Genomic DNA, 25,875 nt, shown 5'->3' on the forward strand with positions numbered 1-25,875 from the left:
TAAAGACAGGACCGGACATCAGCACATCACGCAGAGCATTTTCACCGCTCTAAGAATCTTCTGTCCTGGCCTAGTCGCCTCTCCACCCCCAACCCCACCCCAATTTTGTTGCAAGTTTGAGACAAATTGTGTAATAGAAACTTTGAACTCACTACCCAGATTTTACAAATGCAGACATTTTGCAATATTTATTTCAGATCTATTTTTAAGAAGGAAAACACTGCAATTCCTGCTTTAATTCCTTCCCGCCACACCCTTTTATTTTTACTCCAGGAGTAGGTAGTCTTCATACTTAGCCCTTGTTTGCTGTCACCACGTGTGTCTGGAGATCTCCTGCCCTTGCCCCTCTCCAACAGCTGCTCTCCCTTCCCTGGCCTGGAGGTCTGTGAGGATTCGCCTCAGCCAGTCCTGACAGCCTTGGGTCCCCGCCCAGGCCAAGCAGACCCGCTGCACAGAGGGGCCTTGAGGGACCAGCGCCCACCTGCGGCAGCACCAGCACGGCTGGCTCCGGAGCGTGTGTGAATTCAATTTTGGTGCAACTGTTGATCCCGCTAAATAAACTGAACCCAATAATTAGATGTTGAAGACAGAAGAAGAGAGAAAAAGGCCGGGAGGGAGCCAAGAAGAGGGAGTCATTCCCTATGACAGGAAAACCACCAGGAATCAGCCATGCTTCTCGGAGAAGTCTTGAGCACCTTTTCATACAGGCTCAAGTGACTGGGTTTTGCCTTGTCCCAGAGGAGCTGTTGCTGCTTCCCTAGGGCCCTGGCCTCCGAGCATGGGGGTCCCTCTGAGAAGTGAGGGAGACCCCACCAGTGGTGTGCCAGCTTCACACACAGGCACTAGCTGGTCGCTGGCTGCCCCTTTTCTGCAGATCTGTCACGGGGCACGGGGACGATGGCTGTGTCCAAGGTGGCGGTCAGGTGAGGCAGGCAGCCTGCCCTCATCTCCCAGGAGCTCCGGGGGTCAGGGAATCTGGGGGGCTGTGCAATTCACACCCTGCCGTGCCAGTCACGCCTATGGACCAAGGAAACTGCTGGGAGAAAGGCTGCCTTTCCTCTCAGTATTGAGGGGTCAAGTTGTGACTGGGCCAGAGGGAGGCCGCCTCGCCTGCAGCGTGTGTCTGTTGGAGCCAGCACTAGTAACCGGCTTCTGGGAGTCCCGTCAGCACTCTCAGCCCGGGGAATGGAAGGGGGCCCCTAACAGTGCTCAGTGCTGGTGGGCTGTGATGCCTCCCCCCCACTGCCCTCACCTCCGCCCTGAAGGTAGCGCTGCCAGCGCCTGGGCCAGCAGATGCCTGGAGATTGTGTGCCTGCCAGACCCCAAGGCAGCCTTCCCCTGTTGATCCAGCCTAGCAGTCACCCTCCCAGCCCTGCCTTTGCTCCCCAAGACCCATGGACCCAGCCCCTCCATTACCCTTCCCCACGTGCCCACGGCTGTCTTTTCCAGAACCACTCCAGACGGTTCAGCCAAATGTTCTGTGGGTTCCCTTCAGTCGTGTCCGGGGACAAACTCTCACCCGCTTGCCCTCCCTTCCCAGGAGCCTTCTCTGCCGTCACCCCAGCCAAGTTTGGGGAAACTCAAATTCACTCATGACCTTCCTGCGGGAAGCTCTGGGGTGGGAGGGCTGGTGTGACCTGGCCTGGAGCCCCAGCTGCAGGAAGACAGTGCCCGGGCTCCCAGGGTGCCCTGTGTGCCCTTCAGCACAGCGCTGGCTGCGTTTGTGCCAACGGTCAGGTCTCATCATCTGCGGGAGTCAGGTTCTATCCCTCCCACCCCGAATCTGGGAATACCCGGCCACAGCTCCTGGGCACATGCAGTGAGGGTCCCGGGAGCCCCGGGACACACTCGTGCTGCAGTCAGTACACAGCCTTGTCTTGTGTGTCTTTCTGTTTAAAGACGCAAGGTCAACTACATGTTGTCGGTCCCGTCACACGAAGGTCACAGCATCAGCACTATAAATCATGCCGGGTGACAAGAATCTCGCTCCCCTTTTCTCTGTAAGGCCTTGCAGAGGCTTCTTGCCCTGAGAACACAGGACAGCACTTCAGTACTCGCGCGGGGACCATTTCAAACAGCGAGATTGCCGACGGGAAGCAGAGATGCAAAGAGCGTGACACTAAATAGACCGGGGAAAGGCGCTTGCTTGTAGCATGAGCCGGGGTGCGGCGGCAAGGTTGGCCTGGCTTGACCTCAGCCCGGAACACGTTCGTCGAGTGGCTCCAGCTTTTCTCCGCTCGGCACATGACAGCGGATGAGTGCCAGAGAGCAGGGAGTACTGAATTGGGGGTCACAAGTACATTTGAGTGAGTCGGCAAGTTCATAAATAAAGAATCTGCATAATCAGGACATGCTTGTTTTCGTCTCTGATGATTCGGTTAACATCTGTTTCCACCAAAGCACTATCTTGTTCACCAAAGATGATTTTGTAATCCCGGAGGCCCAGCAAAATAGGTGCTCGTTAAATATCTGCGCTGAATCAGCGCGCTCCTGGCCTCCCCGGCGTCCAGCAGGCTCGGGACACACACAGCTCTCTTCTGTGGATTTATAGGCGCAGAGGGCAGGGAGCCCCTCGCACCGTTCCCATGTCCAAGCTCACTGACCGGTTGATACTGCCAGCAGGGAGAGGTGGCAGCTTTGGACAGACTGAAAACCAGGACTCCCCGCGGAGGCTCTGGGTAGCACGGAGGACGGGGCAGCTCCGCTGGCCTGTGGTGCCCAGCACAGCCCCGGCACATGGGGCCTGGGTGACCTTGGCAGCTCGGGTGCCCCCAGCCAGATCTGCTCCAGGTAGAAAGGGGCCCGGCTGTCCTGACCGAGGTGACCTGAACCCATTTTCTCTGACTCTGTCCTGAAAACACAGCATCTGATGGTGATTTGGCCCAGAAGTTCCTAACTAGAAGAGGCTAGTGTGGCCAGTGACCGTCCCCGCTCTCACTTCCCTCCCTCCTCAGTGGGCCTTGCTGCGAAGTTTAGCTGCTCTCAGTCAGTCTCTGGGGTCTGACCACTCCCTGGTGGAGGAGCTGCTACAATTCAGCTTGGGTAAGACGTGGGCAGAGAAAAAGGTGACTCAAACTTCGTACTCACTGCTCAGAGAGGTCCTCAGCCCACCAGCCTTTCCCTGGGCCATTCCCATCCCAAGTTCACCCTCTGCCCATCCAGCCTTTCAAATATTTACGTGCCAGGGAGCACGCTCAGCACTAGGCGGACGTCCTCCACACCTGCCGTCACTGTGCGGGCTGGGGCCGGGGACAACGCACACGGACATTATACTGTTTCCAGTTGTGACTGCTCTTGGGGACATGGGTGAGGGAGTCATGGAGAGGACAAAATTCAGATAGGGGGCTGGAGAGGTCTCTCTAGTAAGCCACCTGTAAGTGGGAACCGTGAGCATAAGGAGGAATTAGCCAGGTGAAAAGCTAGGAGAAAGCTGAAGTGAAGACCCTGTGGTGGGGCAAAGGGCAGGGTTGGTGGAGACCAGTGAGGCTGAGTGCAAGCAGCCCGGGGGGAGGCCCCTCGTGGGCAAGGGGCCCAGGTGGAGACTTTTCTCATTACCTGGAGGGTACAGCAAGGAGTTGGAGGGTTAGCAGTGGGGTGGTGGGGCAGTCCCCTCCGGCCACTTTGGGGGGAAGGACTTGGAGTCAGTAGTCTGGAGGAGGCTCTTGCTGTAAGACACAACGTGGCCTGACAGACATTCAGGTGACATTCTACCCGTCAGAGTGCTGAAGATCCATTTGCTTGTCTACTCCAGGGATCAGCAACCCCACTCCCGCTGCTGAACAGCACCTTCTCCTTTTTTTTTTTTTTAAAAGATTTATTTATTTGCACATACAAGTACTAGGGTACAAGCCAGAGGTGCGGGGAGTGAGAAGATTCACCAGAGACAGAGTGGGGAGCAGAACAGGCAGATGTACTGAAATCCACTCCTGAGGGGAGCAGTGGGGAGTCAGGAGAGGTCTGCTGCGCCATGTGGGTAGCTCCCTGGCTGGGGACTGAACTCGTGCTGCAGAGGCTGCGGAAGGCTTCACAGCGCTGTGCTTAACCCCTTGCGCCACCAGGGAGGCCCCTGAACAGCATCTTCTTTAAGGGGAGAAGGAACAACGAGGAAAGTTGGAGAGAATGGAGGGCAGAGACAGGAGAGAGGCCGAGAGAGAAAGAGGCCTCGTTTTTCTCATTCTGGTCATTGCTGAATTGGCGCTCGCAAAGGCGGAAGAGGCAGAGCTGACTTATGTCCTTCTGCCAGGAGAGGGGAAGCAGGCAGGCATGATATTGACTTAAACGTGGGGGATTTAAAAGGCCCCTATGTTCCCACTTTGTGCTTTGCTTCTAACAGACAGCCTGGGACCTTTGAAGTCGGTCTGGCCCAGTGGGGAGCGGGCTTCTGTGGAGACTAGATGCTAACGGGGGCGGGGGAAGGGGGCTGGGGGGCTGCCGAAACTCTATTAGGCATGCTCTAGCAAAAAGAAAGGCAAATCCAATGATAATGTACATCTGTTTCAGGGAATTTATAAGCTTTGAACATTTTTTATGGGCAGATAAGTGGGTCCTTTTCTTACCATAACTTAGAACTTCAAAGCTGAGTGTGTGGATAATGCAAATTGCTGAAATATGAGATTTTCCCTACAAAGAGGTTTCCAAAAAAGACCAGGAAGAGAAAGAGAGAGAGAACGAAGGCTAATTGATGCCACAGTCTTTTATGTATAAGGCAAAAACGGGACAGAAATTGATTTTTATGAAATAAGAAGTGGATGGGAGAGACAGGGAGCGGGGAGGCGGCCGAGAGGAGGCTTGGGGCTGGGACCGTGGGCCAGCTCTGGAGGCCCAGCCCCTCACCCTACAAGTCCTGGTTCTTGATGGGAAGATGAGACAAAAGGACACAAGGGCATTTCAGAGCCAGTTGAGACATCCACGCTCCAGCCAGGCTCTGAGGGACCTTGGGAGCCTGGAGGCCTGCGGAAATCAGGAAAATTCCCCCCTCCCCAGCAGCAAGGGAAACAAAAGCAAAATTGAACAAACGGGACTATATCAAACTTTAAGCCTTTTGCATCTCAAAAGAAACCACCACAAAACAAAAAGGCAACCTACAGAATGGGAAATAATATAATATTTGCATACATACATCTGATAAGGGGGTTAATCTCCAAAATTGGCAAAGTACTTGCACAATCCAATAACAAAGAAACAAACGACCCAATTAAAAAATGGACAAAGGACCTCAATGTCTCTAAAGAAATTCAGATGGCCCATAGACATGAAAATGTTCAACATCACTTACGGGGAGAGAAATGCACATCAAAATCACACAGAGATACCACCTCACCCCTGGGAGAATGATCTGTCTAAAAAAGAACAGAATTAACAAATGTTGGCGAGTTTTTGGTGAAAAAAACACTCGTTCACTGCTGGTGGGAATGCGAGCTGGTAGAGCCCCCGTGGAAAACAGTACAGAAATTCTCAAGAAAACAAAAATGGAAATCCCACTCACCCAGTGATACCACTACTAGGTGTCTATCCAAATAACATGAAAAGTTTACATGAAACGATCTCCCTGCACAAATGTAATAGCAGCCCTGTTGACAACTGCCAAATCATGGACCCAGTGTCATGGCCCTTCAGCCGGTGAATGGATAGAGAAACTGTGGAGCATCCATTCAGTGGAATATTACGCAGCTGTGAAGAAAAAGTAGTGGCACAGTGTGGCGACAGCTTTCGTGGCTTCTGAGGTGGGGCGCTTCTGGGCCCACAGTGGGGCCTACAGATGGATGCATGGCTAAAGAAAGGAAAAGCAAGTCTTTGGGGGTGGCCAACAAACCTGAGAGGGGGTTAGGCAGGTGCTGAAATGCCCTCCAGGATGCTGGCAGGATGTCTGGCAGATGCTGAACTCCTTAGAGAGACCCCAGGCACCTCGGCACCACCACCCCCTTGACTCCCACTCCACCCCACTCTTTAACGCTTTCGTGTTTGTTGTGATGTCTGCTCGGAGTCTGGATGGCTGTCCATGGATTCCCAGGAAAACATCCAAACCCTTGCCTTTTTCTTTGAGAACTTCTACCGTCCCTATGTCCTGACTCCATTCCTCTCACAGGCCCTCTTGGTTCTTCCCGCATGCCAGTTCTCTTTCACCAGGGTCTGGACTTCCACCACTCAATACCCAAACCTGTCCTTCTGTCCCATCCGCCGGACTAAAGCTAACTCTGGGACTGGGAGACAGAGAGCTCAGGATCAAGGCCTCTGGGGTCAGAGGGGCCATGGCTATCCTCCCTACCAAGAGGCCCCTGACTTTCTTGTCCTGAAACGCAGCGGCCATTTCAGTAGTTTCCTCCCTTGACCTCCTGTCTGTGTCTCTTGAGGGTGACCATGTCCTCCCTTTCAGAACACCCTCTGACCTTGGAGTCTGAGCATGGACTGCTGGCTGTTTCGCTATATGCAAGCTCCCTTTTTCCCTAGTTGCTCCCCTGTTGTTTGAGTTTTGGTCACGACTTTCAAGAGTAAACACTACAGTCCTCAGACTCCCTTGCAACTAAGTTTTGTGTCTTAATTCTGATCAAGAGGACATGTTGCGTGGCGGCTCCTGGGAATTTCCTTAATTGAGAACTCATTTCTTCTCATTGCCCTGTTCCTTCTCCATCTCTTCTTCCATTCTGCTGCCTGGAAAACATATGTGATGGCTGGAATTCTGGCCACCATTTTGTACAAAGAGGACCCCAGAGGTAGTGGAGTGACTGGAAGAAGTCTGTGTCCTTGAGAGCTAAGAGGAACAGGCCGTCTATTCCAGACCTGAACACCTTAGACTACTAAGGGAGGAAGAAGTCAACTTCTCACTGCTTAAACCACTCTTTCCTCCAGCCAAACTAAATCCTAACTGAAATTGCTTTCCTGACACCCAGCTTGGTCAGATTTTCTTCAGCCTCTCTGGGTCACTTTTAGCAATTAGCTTTGCCTATTATTATTCCTTTAAAAATGGCAACATTGGAGGCCTCCCTGGCGGTGCAAGGGGTTAAGTCTCAGCACTATGAAGCTATTGCCAGTCACTGCAGCACAAGTTTTATCCCCAGCCGGGGAGCTACCCACATGGCTGACAGGAGACAGGAGACTCTCCTGTCTCCCCACTGCTCCCCTCAGCAGTGCATTTCAGTAGATCTGCCTGTTCTGCTCCCCACTCTGTCTCTGGTGGATCCTCTTATGCCCTGCACCTCTGGCCTACACCCTAGCTCTTGTATGCATAAATAAAAAAATAAAAATCTTTTAAAAAATTGCAACATTGAAGCTGGGCACCTGACACTGTCTCTCTACTATCTTTGCAACTTCTTGTGAATCTGTGAATATTTCAAAATGAAACGGTTGTGGGTGGTGGCGTTCCTTGGGTCTCGGTCCTCGCTGTGTTCTCATGGACTCACTTCCTGAGCTCTCGTCTGCGGCCCTGGCCTGGAGGACTATGTCTGGGCTGACCAGGACTACATGCTGCCAACTACATGCTCCCAGACAAACTCAGCATTCGGCCCCAAACCTTGTTCCAGGCTCAGGGAGTGGCAGGTAGCTTCAGCCAGAAACCTGGAGTCTTCCTCTGCTCCTCCATCCCGCTTATGCCTTACTCAACCACTCAGACCTTCCAGAGCTACATCCCAAAGAGACTTCACTTCTACCAGACAGACCCTGCTGGCGGACAGACTGACAGCTGTCTCCTGACAGGTCAGCTTCTCTTCCAGCCTTCCTCCTGCTCTCTGCCCCCGCAATGCAGACAGAGTCGCTTTTTCAAACCCCAGATCATGAACTTTCAGGCCACAATCGCATCCCATTGCCCTCAGGGTAAGGCCTGATACCCAGGCCCTGGCTGAGCTGCCCCTGCCCACTTCCCACCTCCTCCTGTCTCCTCCTACCTGCCTTCTTTGCCCTACCGCACTGTGCATGGACCATCCTGGAAAAAGGGGCCTCTGCACTCCCTTCTGCCCCCCTACTGCTCTGTCTCAAATCTGCCCCTGCGCGATGCCAAATCCCACGAGAGACACAGCAGCCCTTCAGGCCAAGTCCTGCCCACCTCGTCCTCCCGCGACTCGGTGAGCAGCCTCTCTCATGTCCATTTTGCTGCCATGACACCTGCTCCCGTCCATCCCATGGACCAAGGCAAGGCCCAGGACCAAGCCCAGAGGCAATGCGGCAGAAAGCACAGCCCACAAAAAGGGGGAGAGGGGATGAAGCTCCGCTGGACCCCAATGCAAACTCAGGTTTGACGCTTGGGGAGTTAGAAGCGTCCCAGCTCAGCTGCTTCCCAGTCTTGAGGAATCAATTTCCCCTAGTCTTGGTGACCCCATCCCCGCAACGGGGCCCACACCAGCAGGGCTGGCTGGGGTGGGTTGGGAGGATAACCTCCGCTGTCGGTGGTGAGGCGTGGGCTGCGCCTGTGCGGCAGAGATAGGGAGGCAGTGACCCCAGTTTCCTCTCCGCATCACCCGTCCCCCACATTGATTCAGCTCCAGTTCCATCTGACCTGGAGCCAGCCAGACCAGGTACGTGGGTGCCAGCGTCCCTCGCACTCCGACCCCTGGACCCACGCCCCAGGACACCCATGGAATGCCTTGGAGGCCCTCAGTGGCTTCATCATGGGGTATGGGGTGAGAGGTAAAGATGGGGGCTGGGGGTGCTGAGAAGCCAGAGGACAGGCAGACCTTCCATCAACGGGCAGCCGGGCATCACGTGGCCCCGCCAATGAGCGGTTTCGGATGTAGGGATTATGAAGAGAGAATACAATTTCCTGATAAAATAGAAGAGGCGATTAAGTTAATGAAGGCTCATTTTGCTGGTTTGAAAACTATAATTAATAGGCATTAATTGTATATTTAGAGTTGAGCGTGGCGTGGGCTCGGGAGCTGTCGCCAAACACAATGACACGGTGAGCGCAGCATAATGAAGACAGGCCCAGATGGGCCTCCGAGCCCCTAACGAGAGCGTGGCGAGGGGCTGCCGTGACGATAAAAGATGCCACTCGCTGTTCTGCTCTTCCTTTAACGACATCCTTTCTGAGATGATGCTTATCATTTGTTCTTTCATCTTCAGTTAAAAAGCATATGGCCCCAGCTGATTAAAACCCCCTCCTGGTTTTAATCAGGAACTTGAGATCAGGTTTCTAATGGCGGCGGCGGTGGCCTTGCTGGTCCCGCGCTAAGCTTTTCAACCACATCTGAGTCTGGAGGGCAGGCGGTGGGGGTGAGGGGCTTGGAGCCGGCCCTGTCTGTGTCCTGGGCGGCAGGAGAGCTGCCCTGGCCCCCCTGGAATGACCTGGGCCAGGAGCCACTTCTGGGATGCTTCAAGTTGTCTTGGGGGGGCCAGGCTGACTCCGGGCCAGGCCCGGCTCACCTTGGCTGTGGTCGGTGGCTGGGCTCTCAGAACCTGCCTTAGGGAGAGTTTACAAGGTTGAGGGAGACTCTGTAGGGGCCCCCATCCAGGGCAGAAGAGGCTGCACCGGTGAGACCCACTTTTCTCACGATTATCGAGAACTTCTGTCAATCTCCCATTATCCCCAGCGCACAGATGAGAAAACAGTTCCTTCAAGGCTCGAGAGCTAAGGACACTTAGCCGGGCAGCCAGGGAGGATGGGGTGCTGTAACAGGGCAGGCGCAGCAGTGGGAACTGGGGAGCTGGATGAGGCCTGCTGGCCTTTCAGCCCAGCCCATGAGCTCCTGCTTCGGGACTAAGTCTCCTGTTCGTGCGTGGTGCTGGCTGGAAGCCTGGCCTCAGCCAGTGTTTGCGAGGCAATGAGTGATCCTAAAGAATAAGGCAGAGTCGGCCACAGGCAGCCAGGGTGCCCACAAGCAGAGAGCAGAGGTCTCACGGGTGCAGACTCTCCACGTGCTCCTTGCGTGTGACAGGCCTACAGCTCTGAAGCCAGTTCTGGCCGCTGGGCCGCCGTGGAAGTGGCCCAAGATGGGTCCTGCAGAGCTTGGGCTTGTTCCTCCAGTTCTCTCTGCCCCTGGAACTTTCTATGGAGACCACAGAGCTGCAGGAGCAGCCTGTTGGCTAAGACACTGCGTGGAACTGGGGTGTCCTGGGAGGTTTCCGGCATTGCTCTGGACTTCGTGAGAACAAGCAAAGAAGGTGTGACACAGGGAGCTGCTGAGCTGTCAATCAGCCACTGCCACCTCACCCACCTTACCCTGCCGCTGCCTCAGGGGAGTGCTGAGCTGGAGTTAGGGGACAGAGGGGGGCTGCGGTCAGGGGTCCATGGGCATCAGATTCTGTGTGGTGGCGCCAGCTGGTCAGCTAGTCAGCCCCTCCTTCCTGAGCGCCAGCCTGGCAGGCTGCTGCGTGGGGTCTCCTCAGCGCAGGAGGGTGCTCAAGAAGAGGCCAAGGCGAGTGGGCTTGGAGGCCCAGGGTGGCCACCCCTTCTCCTGCCACCTTGCTTGTGCCTGTGAGAGCAGCATGAGATACTGCACTGGCTTTATGTTGCTGAGGGCCCCAAGATGCTGTGAGTGGGAGACCTCAGTGACTAGTCCTGGACTCCCCACATCTCTTCTCCATAGTGAGGCCTCTGCACCGGGCAGATGTGATTTATTTACATGTCCGAATCAGTGGTGCTCAGGCTTTATTCAGTGTCACATCCACCTGGAGGGTTTGCTACAACACAGGCTGCCTGCCCTGTACCTTCATCTGACTCAGGGGAGAGGGTGCTGGGTGGGGTGCTGAGAATTTTCATCTTCAACCTGTCCATCCTGCTGCTGATGTGCGGTGACCATGCTTTGAGAAACCCGGTCTGAGGCATCTCTGGCCCTGTCTTGGAGGACCAGTCCAAAGCAGCTTGCCCCGGCACCTGTGTGCATCTGAGGCCTCTGGCCTGCACCACACCCCTGCTCAGCCAGCTTTCCCGCCAGCTGCTCCCAGGAGTGCTAAGCAACCTGGGTAATGGCGGAGATCCACGGGGTGCCTGGACTTCCGGGACAGGTCCGAGCACTGACCTTTGGGGCTGATTGGATGTAGCTGCTCTGTTTTTCTCACGGCACACAGCCCCCCCAGAGACCTGAAAGCAGTTATATAATCAGGACTCTTTGGATTGTAAGGACAGAATCCCAACTCAACCTGGCTTAAGCCTAACAGATTTATTGACTCTTGAAAGATTTAAGAGCAAGGTATCAGGTCCTCAGGCATGGCTGGCTCCAGGAACACAATCACTCTTCTCAGCCACTGCTCTGTCTTCTAGCTGCGAGGTGTGGGAGTAAGTCCGGAGAAGAGCTAAGTGTCCAGATAAGATGATGAGAGTAGGAGTCGTAGACGTTCCTGGCCCCTGGCCCTGTAAAACAGACCGTCAAGTTCAAGGAGAGTTACAGGGCTCTGAGGATTTTTGGTTCATTCCTCTAGGCTGTCTCTTGGGTGGGCAGATGTCCAGGCCAAGACAAACTCAGAGGTGTGGTCCACCCCAGGAACTGGCCATCTCATGCCCCACTTGAGCAGGCCTGTTTTCCCATCTGAACTTGGGACCCTAACAAAGACTCCCCAGTGCTGGTATGCGATGGCCGAGCCTGGGAGGGACGGACACCCTGCCCAGAAATGTGGTGAGGGAGGAAATGGTATTTACCAAGTCCCCAGGGGTGAGGAGGGGGCTCTGCAGGGAATGAGGTGCCTGAACATGCTCACGTGAGGAGACATGGTCATGAACTGTCTTCCGCCACCATGAGATAAAAGCCTCAACTGAACAGGTTAAGTGGGGAAGAGGGTTTATTCCTGCACATTCAGGGATGGCTTGATCTAGGCGCTTAAGGTCAGGACTCAGTATCTGTCCATTTCCCCCTCTACTCGGGGTCCCATTTGCTTAGTTGCTGTGCTGACTCCAGGCTCACATCCTCACCCACCTGAGAGCAGCCAGAAGTGCTGTTCTCTCTCCCAGCCCCACGTCTCACCAAGGTCCTAACAGGCTCGCGTGCCCACCTGGAACCAATCACGGGCCAGGAGAAAACAAGTCCCATGGGGCCGGGTCTGAGTCACACACCCAGCCCGCGGCTGGGGCTGGAATCAGCCTCCTGAGCCACAGGAGAGTGGAGGAAAGGCGCTTACCCTAAAGCAAAATTGCAACACGCTTACCGAAAAGGGAAGTGCATGCTGGGAGGTCCACCCACTCCATGTCAACCCCGATCCCTCCTCCACCCCTGCCTGCAGCCCCTGCCCTTATCTCTTTACCCTCCCCACGCCCTAATCCTAAAGGCTGCCAGCCAAGCTGCCTTGGGACTCCTTCCCCTGGGAGAAGGCAAGGGGGTGGAGACCATGTCCTGTCATTAGTCTTTGACATCTGTTGTCACCTATCAGTGGGACAAGCACGCCCTTTGATCAGAGCAAAAGGAGAGAGAGTATTTAAAACACCGCCTGTGAGGATTTGCTGAGCAAAAGGTGGGAAAGGCGGTCGGTGGAGGTTTTCAAAGCAGAACATGATTTCGTCCCCAGATTTACTGGTCTAGGCATTATTAAGGAGGTCTGCTCGCAACTTGGGCTTTTAAATGGCTCGAGAAACCCTGAGGGTGGGGTAGGGGGAGGGAGAGATGGGGAGGGATGGAGGGGGATCCCCAAGAGATTTGGTGGAGGGGGTTTCTGGGAGGAAAGCCCCAGCCTTCGGGTCATCAAGACGCATACCTGGTGAAGGCTGAGGAGACCACTGGGCTGGGAGTCCAGGCCCGGCGTCACATTGGCCCGCGTCCAAATCCACGTCAGCGCTCAGCCAGGGCCCAGAATTTCCTTCCCCACATTCCTTTGGGACCCCCACAATTCCCGCCACCATCTCTGTGAAGATTGCCCTTTCCTGACTTAAAAGCGTCTAATTTAGCAAGGAAGATTTATGTCAGCACCACACCACACGTGAACAATACAAAAGCAGTATCAGGTCCACACGAAGGAAAATAACCACAACAATACGGCAAAAAGCAGCCCATCACTGAGCGCGAGCTGCACGCTGCCGCCCGCCGGAAGCGGGACGCAGACTCCGGCTCCCTGTTAAAAGCGGGCACTGGCACGGGAGAGGGAGGTGCCCCAGGAGCCTCCCACCACAACCAGGAGACAAAGGGAATTGATGTCTCACTCTAGTTTAAGGTTGTGCTCACCGGGCGGGCGGGCTGCACCCCGGCTCTGGGATAGGCTGGATCTGATGGGCCTGGGGGAGAGGGGCTTGTCATGGTGCTTGTCTTGCAGGTGTGCACCCGGCCTGCAGCGAGTGAGAGCATCAGGTCTCCCCTGGGTGGGGAGAACAACCGGGGGCAGGGGAGTCCCAGAACATCTCTCCCCAATTCTCCCCAACACTGGCTTGAAGCCTCCCTGCCCAGAGATGTCTACAGGGACGAGGGGACTGAGGTGGGGGTCAGCTTTGGCCTCCTTCCTTTCCCACACACCTGCCCCAGCAGCTCCCCTCTGCTGTTCTGCTCAAGTTTGGGTGCAGTCCTGGCCCAGCTTCTCAGACGGAGATGGCGCGGGGCGGTCTGCACCAAGTCTGCCTTGCCTAGGGAGGCCGGGCACCACTCAGTAAAGTATTTGTTGAGTGCCTTCTTGCTGCCAGACCCCAGGACAGGCTGTGCCACTTGCCAGGTCTGGAGCAAAGTGAGAATGTGGGGCCCGTGCAAAACAGCACCCCAGGAGAATGTGAGCAGAACATGAAAGCAAGGGCAGAGTCCTTCTCAGTGGGGCCTGCGGGACCACCCCTGTGCCCATGAAGCCAGCTCTGCAGACACTCTCCTAGGCACCTAGGGCAAGTGCTTGGTGAGCAGCGTCCTGGGGAGGGAGACATTTCTGAGGCCATTTCTCTCGGGGTGCAGGCTACTAACAAAATAAGTGGAAGAGGCGACAGATCAGCAGGGCCCTTACATGGGGGGAGGCACTGGGAGGGAGGCAGGCATGCTGAATGGGAGCCTGTCCTGAGGAGAGCGCCCCCAACGGGTGGGCCGGTAGCAGCATGTCCCTCTCCCACAGGGACACAAGTCTGCGGGTCCTAGGACTTGGTGCAAAATAAATATGGAGTTCCTATCTGCTGCATCCAATCGTTCTTTAATTTTTTTCCCCCCACTGGGAAGTATAACGCAGAGAAAAATGCATAAAATGAAAGCGTTCGGCTTAAGAAATTATTACAAAGCAATATCCTTGTGACCATCCCCAGAGAGCAGAAAAACCAGACCTCCCTGCGCCTTGGAGGTCCTCACTGCCCCCATCAAAGCCCCCTCTTGGCATTAGAAGTAACGGCCTCTCTCTCAACCCTCAGAGCGACCCTCACTGCTTTTTTATTCTTTCAGGAGTTCTGCCATCTAAGTAAGCATCTTGAAATGCGATGGTGAGTCACTCATCTTGAACTTCCCTCAGTGGGATCACGCAGGCTGAACTCTCCAGCGCCTGGCTTCTTTCACTCAATTCAGCTTATGGGAGTCAAGCACTTCGCTGCGTAGAAGTGAGTTTGTTTTGTGGCCGTATAATCCCACATAGGAATATGCCGCAATTTGCATGTCTGTTTTACTGTTGATGGATATTTGAGTTGTTTCCAGTTGGGGGATATTATTGGGAGTCGTCCTGCTCTCCAGTTCCAGCTCGTCTGCTCGTGAACATGCTCCCCAACTGTCTACAGAGAGGATTTATTCCGGAGGGCAGGGGCTGATCCTCACAGCGCGGTTTATGCTCAGCTTGGGGAGACGGTGCCAAATGGTTTTCCTTAGTGGTTGTACCAATTTGTACTCTAACAAGCATGGTTGATTTTTTTTTCTTCCCACTCACTCTCTCTCTCCCTCTTCCTTCCTTGCATCAACTTCTTCAACCTGCAGTTAAGCAGCAGTCTCTGGACAGATCCTGGGTATCCACTGGGAAAAAGAAGTCAAGATGTGTGGGCCCCCCTCCAATTCAGGAGGCAGATGGGAGGGACACTCCCAGCAGCACCCTAGTCCTGGAAAGGTCACAGGTGGAGTCTGGGTGTTAGGGGGAAAGAATGTCTTGCGCTAATCCCATGCAGGCTTTGTGGACTCCACCCCTACTCCAGACCGAAGCCATCAGGACATTGGGAAAGACGAATCCTGTCACCACCAAAGGGAAGGTGGCTGGGACCGGAGGGTGGAGTTAGGCAGCCAGGTTGGGTATAAAAACCCAACACGTGGGCCTTGGGGGCTCTCTCGCTCTGTTGCTCGCCTCCTGGCTTCACGGCTCCTGGCTCGCGGCCAGCTCTCAGAGCGCTATTTGGGATTCCAGATCGGCAGATCGGGTAGGACGTATTTAAAACTTTGTCTCCCACTTTGCTCCCTGAGCTGTACATTTCCTCACTTGCCCTTCCCTTGTAAAGAAACCTTTTATGAACCTTTCGCGTGCGCCTGCAGTGGAGCATTGATATGTCCTTTTAAGTGCGCAGGTGAGGACCCACAGTCAGGCACCCCGTTTTGTATCGGGGCTGCCCTATAACATGGGGAGAAGGGTGGCAGGGCCCGAAGGGGGTGGGGGGCAGGCATGGCCCTGTATTGGAGGGAAGGCCTCTCCTGCATATTGAGGGGCCGCCACTTAACCACCCACACGTTTCTGCAGCTGGTTACACAGTCAGTCTTTTACTTCTATGCCCTGTTTTGTTCAGTTGCAGTTCCTTTGACTTCTGATCTGCCTGAGGAGGTGCAGGGGGCGACAGCAGAGAGGCCTCCTTCTGCGCCTTGGGGCCTCTGGGCTGTGAAGAGGATGGGGGAGCAGAAACCAAGAAATGAGGTCCTGAACCTCAGGTGGGGGTCGCCAAGGGACCCCAGCATACCTTGAGGAACGGGGCGGCTAAGGAGGCAGCGAGCCATCTGTTTTTGCCAGGAAGCTCTTTCTTCTAGGGCTATTTCAAGTCTGCTTGAACTTTCAGTCTTTTTTTTGCTTTCTGGAGAAATGCGCCTTTTCTCTCCAATTTCCTTCCCGAGCTGCAGCCCAGGCGGTAACGCCTCGGAGCCGCCGGTGCGGGGCCGCCATCTGCTGGCGGACTTTCATAGCGACATTTGCGCCTCAGCCAATGACACATGTTCATACTCACCAGGAATAAATAAATGAACATTTAATCATGCCTCCCATTTTCATCTATCACATTGGAAAGTAGTTTAAAAATACTAACATCCTGCCTTAAGGAAGGCTCTCTCGTACTCGGCTGGTGCAGGAATGACTTAGGACAGCCTTTCTGGAGAGGGAGAACATCAGTCATGTTATCGAATTCACCGTCGTGTTTATGATTCGGAAGCAGCACTGTTAGAAATCACACTCAGAGTGCAGTTGAAAAAGAGGCTTGTTGCAGTGTCCTGCAATCAGGAAAACTTGCAACATGTTAAGGTGGTCAAAACAGCCATGCCACTCACATCAGAATACAATGAAACTGTTAGAAACACCCGTTCGTTCTAGGGAGATGCTCCTATTATGTAGATAAAATGTGCCCATACGCTAACTAACCATGCTTTGCTTTCATCCTGCTGGATATGATACTCTAGTGGTGTCTACCTTTGCCCAGGTCCATAGAATGTGCAACACCAAAAGTGAACCCCAATGTCAAGCGTGGACAGATGATGTGTCAGTGGACGCTCATCTGTGCCCCTCTGGTGGAGGACACTGACTGTGAGGGAAGCTGTGCATGTGAATGTCAGGGATCCGGAGTGAATCCCTGTGTCTTCTGCTCAATTTTCCTGTGAACCTTAATCTGCTCTAAAAAATAGTCTATTAAATTTAAAAAGCAGGAAAAAAAATAAATTTAAAAAACAGATTGCAAACATTATGTGAAGAGCTATTTCTGTTGCTTCATTATGGGGTGGGGGCTGCCTTGCCTGCGCCTCCCCGGGGGGACATTTTGGTGTTTCCAACATGAGCCACGCATGAGGGCTTCACAAGAACCCTGGCGGAGAGTCCTCTGGGTTGCCAAGGACGTGAGCTGGCGCTGCCACAGCCATCTTGTCACCACAGGGAGAGAGGGAAGACAGGGCAGAAGAAAGCAGAAGGAAGAGAAAGTGAAAGTGAAAAAGAGAAACCGGAAGACAAGGCTTGAGTCTCTGGATCCAATGTGGTTAAACTGGTCTATTCCGGACTTTTCAGAGAATCAACTCCTCCCTTGTCAAACGAACCCAGCTTTCTGTCCCTTGGAACCAGAAAGGCCGTCGGACCCTAAATGCAAGCTCCCCAGCGCCTTCATTTTGCATGAATCATGTAGTGGTGATGGGAACGGCCCCTGCGGCCCTTCCTCTCAGTGGGCACAGTCAGGTTGCCACTTTGGAGAGAGATCGGGGCCTGCCCCCTTTCAGGGTTCCAGGCATGCAGGGGGTGCTGATAGGGAACTCCCCCCATGGTTGCATAGGTCCCTGCCCCTCCATCTAGGGTTTTCTTTGCCCTCTCTAGTCATCACACACTCGCACCATCCGTGTGTGATTTGAAGATGCGCAGCGTCCCACGTCGGAGCCTCCGTGCACCCAGGGGCATCCTGCACTGTCTAGTAGCTGAGCCACTGTCAGCATCTGTCAGAGGAAACCCACCTCTGCAGCCCCGGGGCCTGGAACAACACAGCTGAGGCCGCTTGAATGCAGCCTCGCTGCTGGAGGTGTTCTGGACCAAGCCATTGTGCATTTGGACCCCAAATCTGGGTGAGCACCAGACTGTACCTCAAATTCCAGGAGGAGACTCCCTGCCCGTCACCCCATGCTAGATTTGGTTCATGGAAGTCTCCCCATTTTCCTGAGCAGGATGTTCCTCGATGTGACTCTTATATGGGGAGGCCAACTCTGATCTCCTGGGCTTTTTTTTTTTTTTTTTTTTTGCCAGAATCTCCTATTACTATGTTGGGATTTTTTTCTTTCTTAGTGACGGTTTGGTGCAGATTAGAGTTGACAGCATTTACATTTGATGAAACAACTTGTAAAGTCAGTATGATCTTTACAGAAATAGACTCACGGCTCTTTTATTTTTCCATTTAACACCTAAGCTTTCCATATGCCCGGATTCCAAGGAGTCCAGCATCTCCCACTTGACGTGTCTTTCTGGAGCAAACTGAGACTCTCTTTGTCCCGAGGATCAGTCACTGGTGACCCCGGGCCGGAGCCTGGGAAGGATCCTGGGAGGGAGCCTGGGCCGCAAGGGCTGCTGCGCGGTGTCTGCCTCTGGGTAGTGGATGCTCCTCCCCGCCAAGCCAGATCCCTATACAGAATCAAGTGTTGCCTCATAGTCATGTTTCCTAGTTCCAGTCTCGTTAGCCTTTGAGGCTCAGTCAGGTAATTTGGGGCTTCCAGCCTCCAACATATTAGGGGCCAGGACTAGCCGGGACTCTCAGCTCCAGGCCCTGTGTTGACCTCAGACTGGCCCAGCCTCCCCTTCACTCCGGCCCTGGGTGTCCTGTCCTGACAGCAGGCTTCTGTCAAGGGCATCCCAACCGCCAGGCAGTCTCCAAGAACACTGTCCCTCAAATGGGGAGGTTTTGAACAACTGGTCTCTTTTCCACCCCATCGGTGTCTTTTCCCGCGCCCCTCATGGGCTGTGCCTGTACAACTGAGGGAGGCCACTTGAGGGACAGTGGCTTGTAAATAAATATCTACCCCCTGAGCGGGGATTATGTCATCCTAACCAGAGAAATTGCCAGCAACTTTTCCCACTGAAATGTGTGTCACAGAATCTGACGGCCCAGTCTGCTCCCACCCCTCCCTGCTGCACGCACCGCCGGGGGCAAGGCTGTGCATGAGGGGCAGCAGGTGAGCTTCTGTTTTGTGGAGTTGGGTCTTCACGCTAAAAGGGAAGAGCTGGGATCTGGGTGGCAGTATTTGCAAGCGGCACTGAGGTGGAGGAGCGGAGAGAAGAGCTCAGGACGGCGGACAGAGCCGTCTGCACAGAAATGAGTCGCCTTTGCCTGTGCCGTGCCATGCGGACCTCTCCTCCAGCTGCCACCAGGGCCGTGGGCATTGCCCTCCCCGCCGCCCCAGCTGGGTTTGTGGCTTTGAGCTGAAGCACTCTGATGCCAAGGGGACATGGGACACAAGCAGAAGCTTCCAAGGATGCAGGGAGCACCTCTATTCAACCCAGTGGGGCGCAGAAGACAACAGCCCGGCCTTGTCCAAAGTGCCCCTGCAAGTCAGAACCAGCAATGGTTCTTCCCACTGAAAATGAACCCGGGCTGGCCCACCCAGCAGAGTGACCCCGCATGCCCAAGAGCCGGGCGGCGCCCTCAATACAGGTACTCCCTGACGGTGAGCTCCTTCAGGGTGAAGGCCCGCAGGGTGGGCCTCTGGAGCTGGCTCTCCTCCAGCCGCTCCTGCAGGGACACAAAGTCCTTGCCCAGCGCGTAGGCCAGGCGGATCATGGCGTCCAGCAGGGGCACGTAGTAGAGGTGGCTCTCCCGGGCCTGCAGGTGCTGCAGCGCCCGCTCCCCGGCCGCGAAGGCCTCGCGTGGGTGCTCCAGGTCGCGGTGGCATAGCAGCACGGCGCACAGGGCCGGCACGCGCACCGCGGGGCAGTGCGCCGTCAGCTTCTCCTGCAGGGGCACCACGCGCACCAGGATGCCCAGCGCCTCGGCGTAGCGGCCGGCGCGCAGGCAGCCGAAGGCCTCGCGCAGCTCGGGCCGCGTGAGGAAGTCGAGGAACTCGCGTGACCGGCGCACACAGCGCACGGAGTAGAGCAGGCGCAGGTACTCCTGGAAGGCCAGCCTGCGCTCAAACATCATCTCCTCCGAGAAGTTCCCCAGCAGGTGCTTCTTGGGGAAGGCGATGTCCTCGATCTCTTCCCTGAACGTCTTGAGGAGGCTCTTCTGGAGCTTCTCGAAGTCCGAGTAGCGCCGTTCCAGGACGGCCTTGTTGCTGTCAAAACTCCCCGTCTGCACCACGACGATCTGGTACATCTGCGGGGGGGAGAGACAGCGCCTTTGACTGCGTGCTAAAAGGGGTTTAACTGTCAGGAGAGCCTGGCGAATAAAAATAATGATCCTGATTTCAAGCATTCCCTGAAAACGGGTTATCATTATATGCAGTTCTGGCTGCAACTGCCGTGGGCACAGGCTGAGCTACAAAGGCGGAGGGTGACAAGGGCGAAGCTGGAGTAACAGGCACAGGGACAAGGAGGCTCCCCGGGGCGGGAGTGCCCAGGAAGGGGCTTGCAGGGGAGGCCCATGGCTCTTGGCTTTGCAGCCTCGGAGCTGGACCCCAGTTTCCCGGAGTCTTGGGTGAGACTTGTGTTTTCCAAATGTGGGGAGGTGGGGAGATGCTTTGGGTTGCAGAGTAGGAAAAGCACTGTTTTCAATTCACTTTTGAGGGAATGCTAATTCAGGGCACAGACTGCCAGGCGGTGTGTCCCGCCCGGCATGGTGCAGCTGTGTGTCTTGGGTAGGTCGTTGAACCTCTCTGAGCTGCCATTTCCCCATGTGTGAAAACCAGCACGAACCAAGAGGAAAATGCATACATTGTGCAAAAATGAAAAATGATGTAAAAATAAATAAAATTTAAAAAAAGAAAAAGAAAACCAGCAGGGATCAGCACCGGACACTGACACCGCAGCGCGGGGCAGCCTTGGGGCTGCTGCTGCCTGGTCCCATCTCAGTGATGGAGGCGAGAAGGTGGAGTGGCTCTCCAGGGTCACCCCCACCGCTCCTCACACGGCTGCAACTGGGTAGCTCCAAGCACAGAGCTCTCGCCAGCCGCAGTGTGACCCGGGATTCCATTAACAGGCTTAGCTTTCCTTGTATTTAGAATTACCTTCTCCTTACGCCGCGTGATGCAGCTTCCCATTCAAATATTCCCCTAGATAGACTTCGTGTTTTTAAAAAATGATCCAATTGAAAGAAAAAAATTAGGTTGATGATAACAGAAATGTCGAGGACATGGCGGAAATGGCAAAGGGAGGTCACAGGGGACGCCTATGGGGCAGCGTGGGGTCAAGCAGGACTTTTTCTCAGGGTCGGGATTGTGGCCCGCATTTTGCTCCTCACAGCCCCCAGCGCCGTGCGGGCCGCGAAACCTTGCTTTTTGACAGTTTTCTCCTGCGCCCTGTGTCCACCCATTTCACTCCTGGGGAGACTGAGGTCCCAGCAGGCTGGCCTACACCCTAGAGAGGGGTGAAATGTCTTCTCATTTCCTGACCTCCACTTACCACGAACTTGGAGACTCTCCTCTCCTCGATGCGGGCTGAGGCGACCTCAAACAGCAGCTTGACCGGCTTCCAGCGGCACTTCTCCCGCCGCCAGTGCTCCTGCAGCTCGCGCGTGGTCATGCTGGAGTTGGAGCTGGGGGTGTCTGCAAGGACAGCACCCATAAGGACGGGCCGGGGCTGTGCACTTTGGGGGCAGTGCACTCTGGGGAGATGACAGGGTCAGAAAATTCTTGCACGCCCCTCCCCCATCCTGCCATCTAGAGGCCAGTCGGCCTTGCTGGACCCCCCTGAACAAGTGGCTGAGTCCACCCTACCACGATGACCCACAGCAGCCCTCCCCACGCGGTTGCCTGGGGGTAAAATGCATGCATTGGAGCTGCCTCGTCCACTCTGGCCTGCAGATCGGCCACTGCGAGGCTCCTAACAGGCAGGTGCTGGCCTGGGTGTGGACATGCTGCCTGGGGTGCTGATCCATGCGTGTGGCTGGGGCTCCCAGCTCAGCCTGGCAGCCCCTCCTCTAAGCCTCGCAGGTCGGCTTCCACAGTCTATGCTTTTCGTGCACATGACGCTCCTCCGGCCACCACCGCAGCCCTCCTCTAGCCTGACCCGGAACATGAACAGAGTTTCTTCATCCTCGCTGGAGCCCTGGGCCATTCGGAGAGCCCTGGGCAAGATGAGGTGTACCCCTCCACTCACAGATCATTGTACCTTTTTTTCAAAGGATGTGGTCCCAGGAACCTTTGTCCAACATGTCTGTCCTGCAAGACCCAGCCTCCACGTCTCTTCAGCTGCCCCTTGGCGAGACCGCCAGAGCCGCCTACTCCGTCCCTATAGCTATTTTCATGGTATCTCAAATTGTTTTTTCACAGATCCGTTTCCCTACCAAACTGGAGCAACAGCACAGTGTCTGCTTTGACCCTGATTCCCCAGGAGCCTGCAGCGGCCAGGCAGAGCCGGCTTCCGCCAGGGCATCCTCACGCACTGCAGGCATGGGCCCATGAGCAGAGCTTTGCGCCAGGAGACGGCGCTCCAGCAGGTGCTGTCAGAGCGCCCAGGCCCCTCAGCACTTGCTTTTCTGCAAGATCCCATTCAAATATTGGCTTCAAAGGAAGCGCCCCCTCCGGCTCCTGCCTTCAGGGTTTCTCCAGCCATGTAGCTGCATGTTCTGCAGCAGCCCGCAGCCCACGAACATTGAGATGGGTGGGCAACAGCCTGGCCTCTTTGTCTCTGGGAAGGGACAACACGAGGCATCCCAGAGGATCCCCCTTGGGACCAGGACCCAGTTGTCTGCAATAGGAATCTGTCCTTCCACCCCTAGATTGGCTTCCTGTCCTTCCTCTCCTGCTTCCCCATGCCCCTGCCTGCCTCCTATGATCATCTCGCAGAGAAATGACTTGCGCCCAATCCTTGCCTTGGTGTCTACTTATGATAACCCAGCGTAGGAGAGCTGTCCTGCTCTCGTGCCACCCATGGACGTGTTCACATTTGCATTTCAGATGTCTTCTACCTCTACCTCCGGACCAAGCCCCGAGCCCAGGCCCACCTAAGTGTCCTTCAGATCCTGGAGGTGGGGGGTCCAGGCCAGTGGCTGAGGCTCCCTGCATGGTCCCTGTCGCGTGCTGGGTGATGGGTCCTCTCCATCCAGGGCTCCCAGGGTGCTCAGGACTCGCCATGCTCCAAGGCTGCTGGAGGGACAATATAGATCAGTGGGTGCCCTATCATCTTGGGGTTTCTGGTGGGTCCTGGGGTACCTAGCATCTGTGTCATAGCCTCTGCTGCTGCACCCTCCACTGCCTGCCTAGCCGTCCGCCCAGCTGCCAGCTGCTTGGCCCGGGGCTGCTTCTCCTCTGGCTGGTCCCTCCTAAGCCCAGCAGCTGCTTCTCTTGTTGCTACGATCCTGATGTCTTCAAGTTGCTCTGAATTATAAATAAGGTGACTTCAAAACAAATGCAATGGCTTTAGTGATTATTGGGAAGAAGATGTTGGCTTGTCCAGAAGAGTGTCCCAATACACTATTCTATACTACATGCGTATTTTATATTTTGCGTGAGTGAAATGTACCCAGACAGCACGTGTTCAAAGCGGGCACGTTCATGCTTTTCCCAGCTCTGTCTTCGTCTTGAATCAAACACTTACTGGTGACTTGTACCTACTTCATATACCTTCGGTTCCTCAAACTCACTATCTTGTTTAACACCCACAAGCTCTATCATGATTCCCAATCACAGATGAGGAAACTGAGGTTTGGCCTAGGGTCACACATTTGACCGCCACTCTCTCGCTTCTGCTCTCACCCTGGACGTCGTAGGGGCTTTTCTCTCCTTTGATGGTAAAGAAACTGGCACTCAGGGTTGCCCACGATGGGGAGCTGGTGTGTGGCAGGTAGGACACAGGGCAGGCTGGTCCTGCCCACCCGCCTGGGGGAGTGGAGCAGGCAGCAGCAGGCGCCTGGAGTTCAGAGTGTGCAGTGACTGTGTGGCCTGGGTAAGTGTGGTAAGCTGAGGCCTGGCAAGTGACTTAACTTCTCTGTGCCTCAGTTTCCTCTAAGGCAGATCCCCCTTCTTGGGGCTGGTGTGAGGGTTGAGTCAGGCAGAGCAGGTGAAGTTCTCGCTCAGGGGCCCTGCACAGACCAGCCTGTATCCAGCCCCCGTTACTGACACCTGATGCGTGATGGGTGCTTTGGGAAATACTTGAGAAATAAATGGCACCGATTGAAGGTGCAAGTTGGAATAGAGTTAAAAATGTCTGAAACAAATTAATAAAAAGAGAAATTGAAACACGAGTTCAGATGGAGTGGGGAGCTGGGGCATCACTTACACACAACAATTCAAAAGCAGAAGGGTGCACTGAGCTCCCCTCCTTCACAGGACCTGAGGGAGCGACAGGGAGAGCACAGGGAGGAGCTGGGTCTGTCAGACGCCAGGCCCTGGGCTGAACCCCTTTCCTGACTGCCGAGAGCCCTGGGTGGCCACTGCTGCTTGAAGCATCCCAGTGCTGCTGCCCCTGGGTGGTGCCACACAGGCCACCCACTCCAGGAGTACAGGCCTCCTAAGTCTGCCTGCTGGAGAGAGGTCTGGTCATGGGGGCCAGGAGCCCATGCTTGGGGGCAGCTCTTGCTGTCTCAGGTGAACAGACCCCCGGGCCCTCTCCAGGCACCTCTGTGCGTATCCACAGGGACCCTCAGAAACTCTCAATGACTTTACCTTCTACAGATGTGAAAGTGAAGCACAGAGCCAGGGCCTGGCTGCACTTTAGCCTTTACATCTCATTTATTTTGTCTCCCCTTGAGGAGTCAGGCCTTTTGACCAACTGTGAGCAATATTTATTCTCCCCAGGCCTCCACCTCCTATCTGAGAAGTGTGGCCACAAGACAAGATGATGGATGGCTAGGGACGGGTTCTCTGTGCCCTGGAGTGTGCCCAGGCCAGAGAAAATGTGGCTTCCACACTCTTATCTGAGGGTGGCAGAGATTCTTGGGAGCCCCAAGCACCTCCTTGGTTTGCTCGTCTGTGACATGGGTGATGGCAAAGGGCACTGGCCCACATGTCCCAGTCTTCAACTCTGCTGTCCTGATAGGCACCCTGTGCCAGGTCAGAAGTTGGGCACTGTTTGCCCAGAGACCCTGAGACACCCAGGAATGACCTTGGCTGGACATTCAGTAAAGGCCTGGGAAAGCTGAGCACGAACCCAGTTACAGGTTTTTCATTTGCAAGTAAACCAATTCCCCTTTTTCATTTACGGGACTGATTGGAAGTCACCCATTTAGCGGGGAGGGGAGGGAGCTGCATCTGGCGTATCCATGCACTCCATCCTGCTCCGGGCCTTGGTGACCTTAACTGCAAAGGCTAGTTAAGCAGATTTCCTGGCTCCCGACACCAAAGAGTCTCATCTGGTGGGTCTAGGGGGTGGCCCCGGATTCTGTCTTGTGCACAAGTCCCCCAGTGGTAGGCTGACACCGGGGGTTCCCTGGCACCATTTTTAGAGAAACACGGAGCGATGACTTTTTCCCTGAGAAGGGCTCTGGAAGCATCTGGAGTTCCAAATGAAGCTGAGGTGATGGAGGGTCGGGAAGCTGCTCTGCCCCTCATACTAAGGAGAGTCCCACACGTAGTTTGTCACCAGCCCTTCTCGGTCCCGGCCTGCCCCCAACAGGAACTGAGGGAGGGTGGCAAGAGGGGGCGCGGGCCACAGGTAGGCAGTGGCCTGCCGCGCTTGGGATCCAACACTGACCTGAGGGCTCTGGGCCTGCTTGTGTCCGGGGGTCCCCGAGGAGCGTCGCCTGCCCCCTTCAGCGCTCTGTTCCTTCAGTCAGAATTGCCATCAGGGAGACTGAAGTTCAGAGAGGCGGGGACTGCACTTCGCCAGGTTCCCGTTAGAAAACAGGAAATGAGTTGTGTGACTTGGTCCTGTCGCCGCTGCCCATTGGCTGGCGAAGGGTGGTCTACTGAGTCCAGATCACAGGCAGCCCCAGGCTGCCCCACAGGCCCGGGCCAGGCAGAAGGATTTCATCCAGCCTAACCTCAGCCTGGACAACCTCTGGCATGCAGATGTTAGCTCCTTCGCATTCATTATCTCACACAATGAGCAAGGTTCCACGCGCTGTTCACAGCCCATTAACAGTTGGGGAGCCAGGCTTGGAACACAGAGCTGGGGGAACACAGAGGGGGACCCAACATTGAAGGGTGGTGAAAATCCCACAAATCCATTTGGGGATTTTCTCCAGGGGAAGCTGCTGCATCCAACACACCACAGAGTGTACCAAGAAAGTCAAACCTCTGGGCGATGATGAGGTTCACTGGGCCAGACAAAAAAATGGACCCTCTT

The 25,875-nt window shown here is 55.0% G+C and overlaps 1 protein-coding gene across 1 annotated transcript; it reads right to left on the reverse strand.

Moving 5' to 3' along the window:
• Positions 1-19,130: 19,130 nt before the first annotated feature.
• Positions 19,131-25,388, reverse strand: SNX20 (sorting nexin 20). The gene is made up of 4 exons (XM_037518091.2): positions 25,282-25,388; positions 22,595-22,733; positions 21,052-21,194; positions 19,131-19,807 (listed from the first exon to the last, which is right to left on the reverse strand). Exons 2-4 carry the CDS (start codon positions 22,722-22,724, stop codon positions 19,139-19,141), a joined length of 942 nt encoding a protein of 313 aa, XP_037373988.1. The 5' UTR covers positions 22,725-22,733; positions 25,282-25,388; the 3' UTR covers positions 19,131-19,138.
• Positions 25,389-25,875: the final 487 nt, after the last annotated feature.

Source organism: Talpa occidentalis, unplaced genomic scaffold (assembly GCF_014898055.3).
Source record: "Talpa occidentalis isolate TD23 unplaced genomic scaffold, MPIMG_talOcc4v2.1 talOcc4.17, whole genome shotgun sequence".
Lineage (NCBI taxonomy): Eukaryota > Metazoa > Chordata > Mammalia > Eulipotyphla > Talpidae > Talpa > Talpa occidentalis.

Coding starts and splice junctions, on each gene's coding strand:
- SNX20 (XM_037518091.2), bottom strand. CDS start 22,724: ATGGCGAGTCCTGAGCACCCTGGGAGCCCTGGATGGAGAGGACCCATC. Junction 21,195..22,594: donor AGGATCTGAAGGACACTTAG/GTGGGCCTGGGC, acceptor CTGTCCTTGCAG/ACACCCCCAGCTCCAACTCC. Junction 19,808..21,051: donor GGAGAGTCTCCAAGTTCGTG/GTAAGTGGAGGT, acceptor TCCCCCCCGCAG/ATGTACCAGATCGTCGTGGT.